General features: G+C 40.6%; 1 protein-coding gene across 5 annotated transcripts in view; it reads left to right on the forward strand.

The window, feature by feature from the left end:
• The window catches only part of TNIK (TRAF2 and NCK interacting kinase), a 350236-nt gene extending 332820 nt beyond the window's left edge, over positions 1-17416 (forward strand). For 4 of the 5 annotated variants that reach the window (XM_053657844.1, XM_053657845.1, XM_053657846.1 and 1 more), the window contains 7 exons: positions 657-800; positions 5527-5661; positions 8777-8877; positions 11254-11403; positions 13961-14120; positions 14363-14502; positions 16617-17416. In XM_053657844.1, the coding sequence (XP_053513819.1) occupies positions 657-800; positions 5527-5661; positions 8777-8877; positions 11254-11403; positions 13961-14120; positions 14363-14502; positions 16617-16700 (914 nt within the window). In that variant the 3' untranslated portion in view covers positions 16701-17416. The remainder of the gene's footprint in view (positions 1-656; positions 801-5526; positions 5662-8776; positions 8878-11253; positions 11404-13960; positions 14121-14362; positions 14503-16616) is intronic. The other variant, XM_053657848.1, reaches the window with a different exon arrangement.
• The last annotated feature ends 875 nt before the right edge of the window (positions 17417-18291 follow it).

Here is an 18291-nt window from a genome sequence, read left to right on the forward strand (position 1 = left end):
ACCACATACCTGCCAGAGCTTTCTAACAGGGATTACTGTATGGAAGGTGGGCTGCACTAGATTGTAAGATGTTCTTTACAGTCAATATTTCTGTGATTCTCAGGCTATTAACAGCCTCACTTACATTATTTTGTCATATCCTAACAGCAAGCAGAACCTTAGGACATAGATTAAGCTGTGGTGTGAGGAGAAGGAGGGGTTTTTACTTCCAGGGGGCTGTGGATATGGGGCACGGTTGTATGTTGGAAGTGGATAAGCTAGAAATCACTGCATGCATAAGGTGGGAGGTGAGCCTTGGGGGAATCTTGAAGTGGGATTTAGAGAGCCAAGAAAGGGAATTAGAGGGAAGGAACAAAGGCAAACTGTGGTAGTTTCACAGCTGAGCCTAAGGCTCCTCTGGATAAGGACTCTTTATAGAAGGTAGTAAATGGCTAGATGTAATAAACGCTGCTACCACTTCATAAATTAAAACTAATTTCATTACCAAAGAGACAGTAATTTAATTACTATGTCAGAGCTTCCACTTCTACACTCCCAACTATAGTACCTACTTGCCCATTAGTTTATATTTATAAGGCATTATTTCTTAGCTTTTACAGGGACTCCAGGTTAAAGCCCTTATAAAGTCAGTCTTGAGGTGCTTCTTAAATTTGCAGGTGTAAACCTCCTGGTGGGAACTGAAAATGGCCTGATGCTTTTGGACCGAAGTGGGCAAGGCAAAGTCTATAATCTGATCAATCGGAGGCGATTTCAGCAGATGGATGTGCTTGAGGGACTGAATGTCCTCGTGACAATATCAGGTATGTTACTAGGGTGACTAAGGTCTCCAAGTCTACACAGATAGGAAAGGTGATCACCTCATTTCTGAAGAAACAGTAAATTCTGCCCTTCCCCAGCTAACACAATAAATTCTAGCAGTAGAGTCAGAGCAAGATCACCTGCATTTTGTAACTCTGGCCATTCTGACCTCTAAAGGTAAGTCTCTCTCACTTGAAATCTGAATTTGGCAGAGACCTACCACAAAAGCTTATTCCTATGGGCCTTTACCCACCATCAGGACTCAGCAAGGGTGTTTTGAAGGTGTCTGCACTCCCATCATTGCTGTCTACTCTCATAGGGAGAAGATCAAAATGTAGGCTTCTGGCAGTGGGAAATTTTGTAAACAGAAATTTCTCTGGTCCCTTTTCTTATGTGAACTACTCTAGCTTAGAGTCCAGTAATATTTTAGCAAGTGCAGCTGGCCCACTGGGTGACTGAGTCTGCAAAGAGATTTGACTGTGGGGATCGTTACTGCTACACCTTCAAGCTTTCTGGTTCCCAAAAGGAGCTTTAAAAAAGATGGAGACAAAAGTGAGGAGATATGGAAAGTCTGGCCTACACCCCAGACCAGGGGTCAGAATCCCTTGGGCTCATGCATCCACTGCGTTCATAGCTCCTGAAGTGTTTCCAGTGTGCAGCCAAGTTTGAAAACCATGGTTCTACATGCAGCCATTGTGTAGCAGAGACCACACAACGCTACTGGATTGAATCTTAAACAAAGTTTAATTCTTCAGCTGTACTTCTATTTTGAAACAAACATCTACACTTGATGCCACGGCTCCCTCTTTCTTTTACCCTCCCACCAAATGCTCAGAGACTCCTTTTCATACTCGCCCCACATAGCATTTAACCAGGAAAGTTTTCTTATGTTATCATTTGAGTTTAATTCAATGTAGTCCTTTGTTCTGGTTCATTGCTTTCTTGATTACTACACTACCAAGTCAAATTTAAAAGTAATCCTCTGCTAGCCACCTACCAAAAGTGGAAACAATACTGAGAAATTCACATCCAGGCTCCATTATGTATTGAGTGACACATTCCCATTTTTAGAAGTATAAGCATTTACTTTTCTCATGAAGCATAGGTGGGAAAAGAATAAGATGAAAATAAGAGCCAAAGATTCTTGAACCCCCTTTGGGTCTGTGCTGGCACAGAAAGAGGGGAGCACCGGCTCTCCCACTCATCCTAGCTGCTGTGATCAATATGTATTCCAGGCTCTTGATTACAAAAGGAAATTGTAACGGCACAGTGATTCCTTTAATTTAAGTCATGAATGCATTCTCCTGTGAAATGCAGTGTATGATTGCTTTAATGAGTTTTCTTTTGGTAAATATTACATCTGTAAAATATAAAACATCTTTTGACACCTAAGAGAAATCAAAGGAAAATAAGTACCCGAGAAGTAAAACCCACAGGCCTAAATTTCTGAACACTTAGGAAGAGCCACCCCAAGGGATACTTTCTCATCTGGAACACAGATAATCTCATGGAGTATCTTAAAGTATACTCTTCAATATTTTTAAGATTTTTTATTATGCTATAAAGTCTTTATTACCAAAGGGAACTTTTAAGTTTTTTTCCCAAGCACTCACCTATTTTGTCTTCCCTATTTTTTGTTTGGCATTTCTTTCTATGATCTCAGCGCCATAAATGCATCCAGTGTTAGTTTCTAAGCTCAGGTTACCTTCATTGAACTTGTTTTTCTTGTTCCTTTACAAATTCTTTTTTTGTTAATCAAGTAAAATAAAACTACGACCAGCTATCATCTTTCAAGTAGTAGAGGAGGTAAACAAGAGATAATCTCCATTAATATGTGCTGTTAGGTTAGAAGGTAAGGGGAAGGCAGGCACATATAATAAAATATCCACTTGTCAACACTCCTTCATGTATGGAGATCTAGAACATTCTGGAACTCTGATCCATCATTCTGTTACAGAATTAGGTCTTACCTAGCATAATAGCCTCCACTTCCATCCATGCTGTCTCAAAAGGTAGGAATTCCTTCTTTTTTCCTGCTGCATGGTATTCCATTGTGTAAATATACCACAGTTTTTTAATCCACTCATATAATATGCTAAGTGAAATAAGCCAGTTGATAAAAGACAAATACCATATGATCTCACCTATAAGGATAATCCAATAAACAAAATAAACTAATGAACAAAAGAGAACCAGAGGCATAGAATCATGGAATAGACTGACAGTGGTAAGAGGGGAGGGGGAAGATGGGAACTGTTTAAAAGAAGGTGAAGGGGCTAGTCAGAGAATATATATGAAGTACCCATGGAAATGGAAAACAGTATGTGAGTTGACTATGGAAGAGGGGATGGGATGGGCAGAAGGAGGTGAAGAAGGAAGAAATTGGGGCAACTGTAATAGCATAAACAATAAAACCCACACAAAAAAGTTAGGTCTCACTGAGTGCAGCAGTATACTACTCTTTGTATTAAGAAGAAAGAGTAAGAACAGCATGTTCAAATAAAATATAACCTGAAGGCAAAGACAAATTATAAAATAGTTACTTGGACTGCCAGTCAAGATGGAAGCAAATGCACTTTGCCTCTGCATACAACTACAGCAAAAATTACAACTAGACTACAAAGCAAATATCACCCAGATTCATCAGAAAATCAAGCTGTATGGAAGTCCGACAACCAAGGAATTAAAGAAGCCACATTCATCCAGATGGGTAGGATGGTGGAGACACAAAGAGGCACAGAGAGGTGGTGGAATGGGCAGTCTCACATTCATGTGTGCTGGATGAAAATCTGGAGGGATACCTCACGATTGAGTCATCCCTGCTCCAGAACAGACCACCCAGCCTAGGGTTCCAGCACCAGGAAAATAAGACACCATAACTTCACCAAAAGGCAGTGGGGATTGAGGCAGAAGAAACTGCAGGATTCTTAAGAGACTTCTATTAAGGGCCCACAACAGATGTAGGATTCATGCAGACCCACCTACTCTGGGATTCAGCACCAGGACAACAGCTGGCAGGGCACAAGTGGCATAAACGAAGAAGGAGAGAAAGTGAAGTAACTGACAACAGGGTGAGTCCCGGGAGACAGCTTCCTCCTGGGCAATCTCCAGAGGCCAGTGGCCTTGTCCCCTCTGAGCCCTCCCACACACAGAGCCCCATGCAGTGAAACAGGTTGCCCCACCCTGGTGGTTACCTAAGGCTCCACCCCACAAAAATTACAGGTACCTTTTCTTCAATAGGCCACAGTACTAAGACAGGGAGACTGCCAAATTGAGGAGACAAAGAAATATGGCTCAAATGAAAGAACAGAACAAAACTCTAGGAAAAGAACTAAATGAAAGAGAGACAAGCAGCCTATCAGATACAGAGTTCAAAACTGGTTATCAGGATGCTCAAAGAAATCTTTGAGTACTGCAACAGCACAAAAAAGAACCAGGCACAATAGAAGGTCGCATTATGTGAGATAAAGAAAAATCTATAGAGAAACAACAGTGGAGGTGATAAAGCCCAGAGTAAAATCAACAATTTAAAACATAAGAAAAAAGCATTCAATCAGAACAGCAAGAAGAAAAATAATTTTAAAAAAACAAGGATAGAATAAGAAGCTTCTGAGACATCTCCAAATGTACCAACATCTGGATCATAGGGTTTCCAGAAGGAGAAGAGGACAAACAAGAAATTGAACACTTACTTGGAAAAATAATGAAAGAAAACTTCTCTAATTTGGTGACGGAAATAGGCATACAAGTCCAGGAAGCACAGAGAATCCCAAACAAGTTGGACCCAAAGATGACCATAGCAAAATACATCATAATTAACATGCCAAAGGTTAGAGATAAAGAGAGAATCTTAAGCACAGCAAGAGAAAAGCAGAGAATTACCTACAAAGGAGGTAGGTAACTCCTACAAAGGAGTTCCTATAAGACTGTCAGCTGATTTTTCAAAAGACACTTCACAGGCTAGAAGGGACTGGCAAGATGTATTCAAAGTGATGAAAAGCAAGGACCTAAATCATTGAGAATGGAAGGGCAGATAAAGTACTTCCCAGATAAGGTAAAGTTAAAGGAGTTCATCACTACCAAGCCCTTATTATATCCAATGGAACTATATAAGAAAAAGAAGAACAAAACTATGAATGTTAAAAAGACAACAAATTCACAACTATTAACAACTGAATCTAAAAAACAAACTAAGTAAACAAGCAGAACAAGAACAGAACCATAAATACTGGAGAATATTTTGGAGGGTTATTAGCTGGGAGGGGGAATGGGGAGAATGTGGGAAAAGGTATAGGGATTAATAAGCACAAATTGGTAGGCACAGAATAGACAGTGGAATGTTAAGAACAGTATAGGAAACAGAGTGGCCAAAGAACTTATATGCATGACCGAGGGACATGAACTATGGGAGGGGATAGCTGGAGGGAATGGTGGTACCAGGCAAAACGGGGCAAAAGCCAAAAAATTGGGACATCTGTGTTAGCATAATCAATACAATATATTAAAAAATAAAATAGTTATTTGTCCAAAACAATTAGAGCTGTTTTAATCATAAGGTTTGTCAGAGACACACTTTGACAATGCTGGAGACACTGGTTAATGTGCCTTCATACACACACAAACACACACATAAATGAAAATAAGTGGATAAAACGAAATGGAGATGAGGTAGGTTGAGAGAAAACACTGTTACAGGGTCTTCAAATGAAATCTCTATTATTTTAACAGGAAAGAAGAATAAGCTACGAGTTTACTATCTTTCATGGTTAAGAAATAGAATACTACACAATGACCCAGAAGTGGAAAAGAAACAAGGCTGGATCACCGTTGGGGACTTGGAAGGCTGTATACATTACAAAGTTGGTAAGTCTGGAGACACGGGACTGTTTTTCATACTCAACCTGAATTATGCAGTTAAGTTTCATTCAGTTTTTTTCTATCATACATTGATGATGCACCAAGTTAAAACATTGCTAAAACTGTAAGTATACTTGCATTATTTCAAAAAAACAAAAGATAAATGAAGTTGGAAGAGTGCATTCAGAATTAAGTCCTGGGCTCCAGTTTAAATGTGTGTATATATATATATATGTATCTATATATATATATATTTTTAATGCCACCCATTTAAATGACAGTGAAGGAATAAAAATACCATAAACCTAAGGGATCAGAATTGAAACCAGCAAAGGAGATGTCAAGAAAATTGAATAAGAGTAGTTGGATGGCTAAAAACAAACCTAGCCAACCAGGAAGTGCTGAATTTTAAGTTTTCAGTGAGTAAATTCACCAAAATCAGTCCAGTCTCTTAAACAGAATCCAGAAAGGCCCAGGACCTGAGGCCCCAGGTGTACCTGAGGTGGAAGAGTAAAGTCAAACCACAATAGAAGGATTGTTGGAGAGTTAATGAATAGAAAGTTCCTTCAGAAGCCAGTCAGGGAGCCGCCCTCCCCAATTAAAACAGAAGACACAAGGCTGTCATGGCCAGTTTGATGATGGGGAATACTGAATGGTGAGGGAGCACACACGCACACTCCACCCTGTTTAGCTTCTGGAAGGTTGGCAACCATGGTTAACCCCCCAAGCAAGAGATTTGGAGATTTGTCTGCAGAGAAACTAAATGACCAGCAAAAAAGACGTTCAGGTACTAATATTTGAAATGCCATGAACAAAGCTTGGTGTCTAACTTCTTAAAGCAGAGCCCAGCAGTCAGTAAGCCTCCATATCAGACATAGGGAAATCCACTTCTAGGTAGGAAACTTAGAAAGGACTTTAGAGAGGGACCAAGGACAATGAGGAGTGGAAGAAAATTTTAGAGAAAGAAACAACTTCAGAGAGGCTATAAAAACTGTTTCCATAAAAATAACAATAATGGCTATCAAAAATGTGGAGCAAGGTTGGGGGAAGTCATTCAAAATGCAAAAAAAAAAGCTTGGAAATTAAAATATATTGGCAAGAGTAAAAATATAACAGAAATTTTGGAAGATAAAGTTGAGAAATCTCCTAGAAAGTAGGGCCGAAAAATTGGGGGAATAAGTGGAAAGTTAAAAAAAATAAAAGAATCAGTACAAGTGGTTCAAAATCTAAGTAGCAGGAATTTTAAAAAAGAAGAAATGGAAAGGGAAGAAAGTATCAAATAAAGAATATAAGAAAAATTTTATAACGAAAGTCTTGAAATCCCAAATTAAAATAATTGAGTACCCAGAACAGTGAACAACAACAAAAAAAAAAGACTCAAAACAAGACATATCAACATGATATTTTAGTCCTTAAAGCTTCCAGACTCTAAGTAAATAAATAAATTAACAAACAGTTTACCCATAGCAGACCCAGAATCAGGTGGCCTGGCACTTACAGCAGTACTAGAAAAATTAGAAGACAATGGAGCAAGGCTTTGAAATTCTGAGGGAAAAGTTATTTTCACCCAGTATTTTATAATCCACCTGTATTCGTCAGAGTTCTCCAGAGAGACAGAACCAGCAGGGTGTGTGTACAGTTGTATGTATCAGTCCAAATGGAGTAGAACAACAGAGGGCTCCAGAAGGGGTGCATTCAAGAAAAATAAAATATTACTAATAGGTTGCCTGTTGTGTTGGATTGTAGTGAAGGCATTTATAGCATTCACAGAAGGTTGACACGTGCTTAGAGATACATACGTATAAAACAAGTACAGGAAAACAAGAGAGGAAATATAATTATGGTATACTATGTGCCTCATCTGTGAGCAATAATGATGTGAACACAGACCATTGAATTAACCAAAAATTTAAAATACAACTATATGGAAGATTTGGAAGAGGAAGAAATGTGTGTTTAAGAGAGATCTAGAGAGAGGAAATAGTTGTAAGAAACTGAATCCTTTCCATACTACAAAGTCAGTAGATAATATGTACAACTGAAAACAATCAATCAACAAATACGTAATAGGAATGTTATTGAGAAATATGGAAATAAATTGCTAAAGAAGTAGCTGAAAGTATATTAAAGACAGAATGTATAATCAGAAGGGACATATTACAGGAAAAGAGAGCTCAAAGAGCAAGAATTTGGTGTTGTTCTGGACTGTCCAATTTCTTTAGAACACAGAATACTCTGTTTGTTCAGATAATGCATAAAAATGTCAAAAATTTAAAATGCCATATGTACTGTCTTAGTCTGTTCAGGCTGCTATAACAGAATACTCCAGACTGAGTGGCCTACAAACAATAGGAATTTATTTCTCAGAATTCTCAAGGCTGGAAAGTCCAACCAACATCAAGTTACTGGCAGATGCGCTGCCTGCTGAGGGCTCACTTCCCGGTGTGCAGACCGCTGTCTTGTGGCTAGAACCTGACATACCAGAAAAGGGAGAGGGCTTTTCCTAGGGTCTCTTTTATAAGGGCACTAATTCCTTATAAATTTCTAATAATTGGAATTCAAATATGAATAGTAAACAAAAAGAAGTCTTTATGTCTCTACCCATTTGCTAGTTTTTCTACCAGCTCCTGGCTACTTACTTACATGTGAATGGGTATAAAAGCCAGGCAAGGAAACATTAAGGGATATTAGGTAGATTCTTATTACAATAAATAGTTCACACCTAGACCTAATGGTTAAAGAAAGTCCTAAGGCAGTTACGTCTTTAGATTAAGAACAGAACCTTCAGCATAAAGCAAAAAGCCCCAAGCATATGCAAACCACGTACACTAATGGTAGTTAAATCGGTATCTACAACATAAGAAAATCCCACACCAACCACATTACCCTGAGCTACAGTTTTCTATGTACAGAGCGAGACAAAGTAGGGTGACAGTTGTGAGTACATGAAACACAGTTTATTCTTGCATTTTTATTTATTAACTTTATTTTTCCATACAAACAACTGTGAACCTCCTTTTGCCCCACCCCGTATATTTGCATATTATGGGTTACACATTCATTAACACAAAAAGTTCAATAAATTGATACATGTTCTTAACTTACAATTTTTCTATTATAGTTAAATATGAGAGGATCAAATTCTTGGTGATTGCCTTAAAGAATGCCGTGGAGATATATGCTTGGGCTCCGAAACCATATCATAAGTTCATGGCATTTAAGGTAAGCAGACATGTGGCCACCTAAAAAGTACTTGTTTTAGTCTTTCTTAAATTTTTGATTCCTACCAGTTACCAAAGTGGTCTGTCTTGCACATAGAGTAATATTAATATTCCTATATATAATAAAGCTCTTTTAAAAGTATAGAAACACTTAGATTTATTATTCTAAACATAAAGACTAAGGATTAATAAATGCTATAAAATTTGCCAGATCAAAATTTGGGTACACACTCCTCCATTTCAGGTCTATGAATCACCTTCTCCAAGTGGAATTTAGGGTGAAATGGTTCCCCGATGAATCATTAATTGTGATATTAGGCAATGAGACTCATTATACAGCCATCTAACTAGGGCACTCTCTGACATTTCATTTGAAAAAGGCAGACCGACAGCAGCACTGAATTGCAAGGTTGAGCTGTCCCTGAATCTTGTAATCTCCATAAGCCTTGTGCAGTGAAGTTCCTGAAACTCACTTCACGTTCCCTATCCCCAGAGCTGTCGGATTTCTCTGAAATGAAAACTGAATTCAGTCACAGCTGAAAATGACCTAGTTTCTCTTCATTCTTCTCTTTTGATGGCTTTTTAATTATTTTTGACCTTGTCTGAGTCTCTATACCCACCATGGTTAGACTGATCACTGAGAAGGTTCAGCAGAAGCAGAACAGGGATGTGCTAGGCCCCTTGCTGAGATCATGGAACTGACCCCAAATGCCAGAAGGACCAGCACTCATGGGCACTCCGATGTGTCCAGAGCTACACAGTCTGTCCATAGCCAATGTTAAATGTAACTTCTGTTCATTCCCTCTTTCTCTCTCCCTGCCTATGCCTCTCTCTTCGTATCTCATTGGTTCTTACTTTTTCCCTATCTTTTGATCATTCTTCTCGTTGACCCTTTACATATGCTTTCTTCCCACATATGTCATGTGAGGGCAAAAGCTGCCTTGAGATCATTATGAGCCCATCCTCATGTCTGAATCACCCACTTTTTTCTTGTTCCCTTAGCACTAGGGGCTTACTCGTGATATACTCTGGAAGATAGATTCATCAATGGAAATGGGCTCCCCTTCCCAACCCCACTTTTACAGAGAAATTTTTGGAATGCATTAGGTTAGTAATAGCACTTAAGGGATCACTCCTAAAAGCTAAAGTGGTACTGCTGTTCTGCCAAAATCTCTCTCTCCACAAAAGCTTTTCAATCAGGATCCCATTCCAGCTCTGAAATCAGTGCCATCAGTTTACTAGCCAAAGTGGATGCGAGAGTGTGAAATGCTTTGTTCAGCAGACCACAGCTGGCCTGGAAAGAGGGAAGAGCAAAGGCCAGGACTTGAACAAAAAAGACTGGATTAAACAATGAGCAGGGGCCGAGCCCTCCCATAGGACAAGGGTACGAGACCAGGGCCTCCCATACTGTAAGGATGGTGTTAGCAATGGATGTGGAGAGGGGGGTCTGTCAGGGACAGTGGCATTATAGCAAGGCACTTGTGGTTCCCCAAATTCTCTCCCAGACTTCAAGACCCAATGAATGTAAAGAGTGGCAAAGGGAATCAGAAGAACACGTAAATTCATGTTGTGGCTTTGGCTCTGACTCAAACACATACAACCTAGATAAACCTACCCGGAGCTCCTGATTTTGTTCTTTCTAGTTAAACCCAACTAGCCAGCTAGCCAGCATAGTTCTCTGAAGAGTCAGCCAGGTTGTTGTGTGTGTCAGTAGTTTGTTCCACATGGCAGGCGAGAATTCTACCACTGAACCACCAATGCGCAGTAGTTTGTTCCTTAGCACTGCTGAGTAGTATTCCACAGTATGGATATACCACAACTTGTTTAACCACCCACCTGCAAAAGGATGAATGGTGGGGTTTTTTCTGGGTTGGAGGATTTATTCACATAAAGCTGCTATCAACATTCGTGTAAAAAAATGAGCCTTGAGTCTTGTGATGTTCTACCCCCATCCTCCCACTGATCCTGAATAGAGCTAGCAAAGACAGGACCTGATGGCCCACCCGAGGAGGCCTCTGAAAAGATAGCAGCCATGCATGGGCCTGGCTGTCACATGTGAGGAAAAAGGCCAGAAATAAACAGGAAAGATCAGCAGTACCAAGACGCCAAGTTTGTAATGCACAGTGACAGTATCAAAAATTGATGACTATAAACCACTTCTCTGCCCTGGAGGACCAGGAGTAGAAATAGGGGTACAAATGGGTGTTAGACCCGTTTTCTTAGAGCCAGAATATGAATAGACCTAAAAAATGAAAGACACATTTCCTGGTCTTTCTATTTAAGAAAGACATTAAATTCCACCAGGCAATAACTAAAGGAAAAATTGTTAAGATGGACTCTCTGAATGACGTGTACACTCATGGGGCAATTTTTAAAGTCTTTTGCAGATCTTCAGCACAAGCCTCTGCTTGTTGATCTCACGGTAGAAGAAGGACAAAGATTAAAGGTTATTTTTGGTTCACACACTGGTTTCCATGTAATTGATGTTGATTCAGGAAACTCTTATGATATCTACATACCATCTCACGTAAGTTCCTGGAAGCCAACTGTCAAGGCTCTCTACCCAACAACCTACATGTAAAAAGAGATTTGCTTCTGTACATTTTTAATAGAAGTCTTGCTTTTTCTAATCAGTAAAGTGGATGGACTTTTGACCTTTACTAAATAGGCAATGCTTTTAATAAACAAAACATGTAAATTTAACTCACTTTTATGACTGCTTAACGCTGAGTAACACATAATAGTAATTATGTGCCATTTACTGGACATGTCTCATCGAACTTTAGATTAAAATACAGGGGGGACCCCAGAAAAACAGGAATTTTCTTCTGGAGGGTGGGTCTGTTGTAGTACAGACTTCCCCGCATTAAGAGAGTGTTCTAGAACCCATCCGTATCAGTGTACCAGCTGGTGTTACTGTGAGAGGCTGCTTTTGGCTTCAGTGAATTTGTTTTGAAAACTCTTTCAACGCATTTGTCCATTTCACGATGGGTGATTTATGAGAGCACCTGCCCACACAGTGCTGAGTGTTCAGCAGTTTTTGACCAAAAAGGGTATGACCCCATTCCCCACCCTCCCTATTCATCCGATCTCACCCCAAGTGACTTTTTTGGTTTACCTGGATGAAAAAAGTCCTCAATGGGAAACGTTTTTGCCGATGTTGAAAAGATGAAACAAAAAATGGCAGAAGCACTAAAAAGCAACAAAATCAACAAGTTTCAGAAACTGTTTTGAGCAGGGGGAAAAAAGTTTCAATAGGTGTGTTGCATCCAATGGAGAGTACTTTTGAAGGTGACTGAAGTTTAAACTTGTAAGGATAAATACACAATGGCTTCGAGGGGTTCCCTCGTACATATGGTGTTTTTCCATCAAGGGCATAAACTTGTTTTTTTAAGCTGGAGTACAAAAGATGAGCTCTTACTTTTGGTTTTTGAAGCAAGATGAATTCATTTTACACAGGACAAGGCCAATGGTCCTTTTCTGCTATTTTTGTTCTTTTCAACTTGAGGGCAGTGTCAGGTGGTCCAATCAGATGTACCCTAGATCTAGCCAGTGTTCACTGTGAAGTAACGGGCACATTGGGCGGTCTGTCCAGCCCTCAGCTTTCACAACTGTAAACTGGGGATGAAAGAACCTGTCCCATGTGTTTGTCACCCGTATTCAAGGAGGTAATACATCGGAAGTGGCTGGCACCTGGCCCTGCACATTATAGTATTACTATTACTGTACTGAACGTTGCCTAAAACATGACTTTTAATTTTATTTAAAATTCTTCTTATTTTCTAATTATAGTTGACATTCAATATTAAGTTAGTTTCAGGTGTACAGAACAGGGGTTAGACATTTAAATAGCCTATGAAGTGTTCCCCCCAATAATTCAGTACCCACCGGGCACCATGCACATTTGTTACAACATTATTGACTGTATTCTTCATGCTGTATTTACAGTCCCAGGATTGTTTTATAACTGCCAATTTGTACTTCTTAATCCCTCTACCTTTTTCTCCCAGATGCTGCACAGTGTTTCACTTTGTAGGACTGGAGCCTTGTAAATTGTCTTCTTATGTAATCCCCAGACTCACATCCAGTAGAAATTATTTATTAGGAAAGGTCAAGGCCTCATCTGTCACTGATTTGTGTTTTAACAGTTTAAAGACTTTGCTCCAAAGAAATCAATAGAAAAAAGTTGTTTTAGTGCATCACACATTCACACACATCATTCATTGTTGAGTTACAGCTTCCACCTCATGTGTGCGCGCACACACTCAGCTCACCGCACGTGTGCTGCAGCCTCGCCACGACCTCCCTCGACCCCATGCCTCCTACCCTCCCCGCAGCCCCGGGGCTGCCATGACACTCCCAGCCAGGGGTCACAGCAGCACTGCACCTCTTTTTCCAGAACAAGTCAATCTACACTTATTTCAATAGTAAGACTTTTGGAATGACTGGTAACTTTATTTTTTTTCTCAGCAAGCCCTTCATTTGGGTTTTCCTGTTATTTAAGCACCCAAATAAACAATCTATGTTACCTGCTTAGAGCCCATTTGGTACGAGTCTGTTTTGGTCCCATCTTCTGGCCCCCTTTGGGCTCTTCTCCATCCAATTTAGCTTCTCTTCATCTGTTTTGGAAATAGGTAGAAAACACATGATTTTCAGTGTCTACAAGACAAGTGTTCAAACCCCAATGCTACCACCACATATTAGTGCAGCTTTGGTCAGGTTACACAATCCCCCTGAAATGTAGTTGCCTCATGTGGGCAGAGATATCTCCCATGAGGAGCTGCTCTAAGGGCTAGAAATTGTACAGTTAAAGGGCCCAGTGCTTGGTATGTACTAGGTGCTCCTGAGCTGTTCTTATGTTCAGGAACAAGTACATGGGATTCTTGACCTAGTGCCTAAGTTTGTATTTATTTACTGGAGTATGTGACAGGTTGATGGTTAAATTAAGCAAAGCAGAATGTCAGCCTCTAGAATGAAAATAGAAAAAAGGGAAACCTTTTTTTTTTTACAATTCTTAGCTATTACTAGTGAAGATGTTGCTTATTTTTAAAAAGAATAATGCCTGGCCTTTCTTTGTCTTCTAGATTCAGGGCAATATCACTCCTCATGCCATTGTCATCTTGCCTAAAACAGATGGGATGGAGATGCTCGTTTGCTATGAGGATGAGGGGGTGTACGTGAACACCTACGGCCGGATAACTAAAGATGTGGTGCTCCAATGGGGAGAAATGCCCACGTCTGTGGGTAGGTTAACCATTCCTTATCTCCTTCAGCAGTTACACCCCCCAAATGAAACGAAAGTCAAGAAATGTGAAACAACCATTTGATTCCACAAAAAAAAAAGTCTGTGAATAACAGTTGTAAGACTTGCTTTGTCTGTTTATCTCAAGTTGTTTTGTCGTTTTTGTGGTTAAGATGTGAACAGATGCTGTGAGTTATTGCCCATCTAATGTTTTTAATGCAGTTTTGGAAATTCCTTTTGACAGCCTACATTCATTCCAATCAGATAATGGGCTGGGGCGAGAAAGCTATTGAGATCCGGTCAGTGGAAACAGGACATTTGGATGGAGTATTTATGCATAAGCGAGCTCAAAGGTTAAAGTTTCTATGTGAAAGAAATGATAAGGTAAATCCGTTTCAACATTTGCATTAGTGTTTGCATTTTAAGAGACCACCAGGTACCTGTGAAACCTTCATTTTCCTTTCTACTGATTTGAATCACATCTGTGTTAACAATCAATATTATCTTGAAATGGCATTATTTGGTTTGATTTATGTGAACCCTCAAAATGTATTACTTACGTATCAAAAAGGCATAAACATATCTAAAAGTTTCTTGTAAACTCCTAGTAACTTTTGTGGCCTGCAGACCTTACGGTGATTCAACAGACACCCCAAATTCTCCTAAGCACTTAGAAGAGTTGGTCCATCATTAATCACCTCACAGTGGGTCAACTTTATATCCCACTTTTAGACCTAAGCTATCACATTATATTCACCTTTAAATGTAAAACATTTGACATGTAGAAATATAAACTTAAAAAATGTCACCCGTTCCTTAAGGAATGCACAATCACAAACTCAACTAGTGCCATGTCCTGTGTCATCCCGCCATGTTTCTTCTTCGGTGTCGTAAGGGGACTGTTTCCGGTGGAAGTGGCGGTGTTCTATGGCATGCTCAGCCCTCGGAAGGGTATTCTCCAGCACTGCTGCTTCTCCCGTGCCCTCCCCATAGACTAGTCCAAGCGTTTTAGTAGCTAAGCTGTACTGCATTTGTGAATTCATCCTCTGTGACCTTGGCTGACTTAGAAATGCTATCCCCAAAACAGCTAACATAAACACCAATAGGAAAGAACGTGACGGGTTGAACAGATGTACATCTCTTGGCCCATCCAGACTGATCTTAGTCCAATCCTGGAGGTGTGGGTCTAAACTTCTAGATCTGACCCTGGCCAACCACTCTGACCTGGCATGGTCTGGTGTGGTCTGGGTCTGGGTGGGCAATAGCGACAGGTGGCAAGGAGGGTTCCAGGGCCTGACCAGAGTATGCCAGATGGTCCCTTATTAAAACTCCAGCACCTCACCTAGTGTTTGGAAATTGTATGACTAGAAGTGATCTGGGCATGGGCTCCCACACTTTTAGTTTATTGAAGACCCACCCCGACAAGCCCTGCCCAAACCCTCAGGAGTAGACTGGGGCCACACCCACACCTGGGCCCCCAGGATTGAAGTCCAGAGTGCACACAACCTGGCGAGAGCAACAGCTCTTTTCCTCCTGTGTTTCCATGGGTCCCCTGTGCTCACCCACTCTGAATCACTGACCCTAACAGTAGCTTTGCTAACCTATGTAGCATTAACTGAATGACAAGCATTTCTGCAGCATTCTTCTGAAGAGGCTGTGGAAGTGAAGTAGCAGAGACTCTATACTAGTGACAAAAGTAATTGCCTTGGACCAAAGTTTGGTGTTGGCTAAATAAAGGGCTAGACCACCGCCCAGAAGATTATTTTCCTAGGGCAGTGGTCCATTGACATTCAGCTCAGGCAAGCAGTAACCCGAACGTTGCTCACTTTCTCTCATTGCTGGATAAAATGATTTAACAGGCCCGGACCTAATGGACTGTGGTTCTGCTTACTAATGCCATTATCTCTGTTGGCCGAGGATATGTCTGCATCAGCAGAGAGGCCGAGCATTAATTCCTGAAATGCCGAAGTGAATAGGCACTGAGCACCTTATCCTCTCTGACCACAACCATTTAACTCTTTTTTTAATTAAAACAATTACAAAGTCAAGTCCATTTGCCCCAAATTTCCCCCCTGACTTTGGGAATCCAAAAGGATTCTCTTTAGTCCCAAAGGCTGCCTGCCCTCTCGTCTTTATAGGGGAGCGGTGGGGAGCCTCTGCAGCTTTCCAAAAATGCACAAGGGCCCTCTTGTGTCCCAATCCAGCAAGTTATCCCCGCACAAAACTCCCTTGTGAAATGTGAGCACCCAAAGGAGAAGTTACAAATCAAGATTGACCCCAAAGGTCAATCCCACAATAAGTGATAATAACAAACATAAAGGCAGGAGTGTTTACAGAGGATGAGCTGTATTAAAAGGCACTTTATAAACACCAGCCACTGAGTATTAAGAGCTGACGCATGGCCAGGATAGAACATGTGAGAGAAAATGGATGGACGGTTGAAGAAGAGAGGGCAAGAAACCATGCAGTTGAACTAACTTCTTTTTAATTTCAAACAGGTATTTTTTGCATCCGTGCGATCTGGAGGAAGTAGCCAAGTGTTTTTCATGACCCTCAACAGAAATTCCATGATGAACTGGTAACAGAAGAGCACTTGGCACTTATCTTCATGGCGTTATTTCTAATTTAAAAGAACATAACTCATGTGGACTTATGCCAGTCTAGAGGCAGAATCAGAAGGCTTGGTTGAACATACCACTTTCCCCTTTTCCTCTCCCTCCACCTGTCCCCAAACAGTCCATCTTTCAATGTTGCAGCCTGGTTGAGAAGGAGAGAAAAAGGTGGCAGGAATTTCCAGGAGATCCCCAAGAATGCTGCATTGCCTGTGGACAGAGATGGACCATGTGCCCTTCGGAGTTAGGGATAGAAACAAATATTGTGTGCTCTTATGATTAAGCTGTGTTATGGTGGATTCTGTGTTTTGTTTTGTTTTTTACCTTTTTTCTTTACTCCCTTACTTTGTAAGAATGGGGAGAGAATGCACACTGAGAAAATTAGTCCATTTTTAATTGTCTGCCTGCTTTAAGTATACAATATGTTGTAAAATTTCCAATTTCAAGTGGCGAGAGACAGCACAATAAATGTACCTTATCTCCTTACACTGAAGGCCATAACTGCACAGTGGGGTGATTTGAGAACTCTTTTGCCTTCACCAACCCAAAAGGTTGCTTTGGTAGCAACTAGCTAATGAGTTTTTAAGAGAAGAAAAATACTGTACTGTTTTCCCCTCTTTTGGGAAATAGATTTTAAATGGCTAAACTACTAGCCTTAGACTAATAAAATCAACTGCCATTTTTGAGTCTGACAGGCCCTATTTTTATACGGCCCTGCACAGAGTGGAGTGTGTTGAATGGGACAGTTGTGTCATTGAGTTGGGTTGGCTCCAGCGACTGAGGGTCCTGTAAGGCAGTTTTCCCTCAGCTGTTATGCAATGGGTCAGGGCAAAAGATGGGATGGCAGACAAGGTCACACAGAGAGAGCTTCTGGGAAACAAGCTAAGAAGACCACACACACACACGCACGCACACACTCACACACACACACATTCTTTTATAAACGTGCAAGGCCTCCCCGGTAAGAGGTCACTCGGTTTGGGCTTCACTAGGAATGAGACTTTGTTGAGTTCCAACTGGGCCATGAATGACATCCAGGCTCTGGTCATCCCCAGCTTTCTCCTGACCGTGCCACTTTCTCAAGATGAAAACTGCAACTGAGAAAAATAATGATGAGTGTACTTGAGCTGCCTGTGTTCCCTTGGGTTGGTGAGAGAAGGAACTAGACTACTATGCCTGCCTGAGACAGTAGGCCTCACTGGTTCAGATTTTACAGAACTTGAAAGCAAGGCTTTGGCCAAAACTCTGAGATCCTAATCATTTTACCTTCCTCCAAATTACCCAACATATGGTAAACAACATTTGTGCAGAGGTATGTGTGTATTTAGTTCAGGTTGACTCGTGTCCTTATAAACTTAACTCAGATGATTTGAACTTTTATGTGACTGTCTGGGATTTTCTTTCCAAAGCTACAAGCATGGCCACCTGTGGTATCGAGGTGTTGCAAAGCGGTATCTGTGTTGCGCTTCCTGTTTTAACCTACCTCGTTCCGTTTGTTTCGTTTCACTGTCCATCACAGCAGTGTCATCTCCAGGAGACATATAGAGAGCTCAACTGGCAA

This window comes from Artibeus jamaicensis, unplaced genomic scaffold, assembly GCF_021234435.1.
Source record: "Artibeus jamaicensis isolate MK-2021 breed Jamaican fruit bat unplaced genomic scaffold, CSHL_Jam_final scaffold_474, whole genome shotgun sequence".
In the NCBI taxonomy this organism is placed as follows: domain Eukaryota; kingdom Metazoa; phylum Chordata; class Mammalia; order Chiroptera; family Phyllostomidae; genus Artibeus; species Artibeus jamaicensis.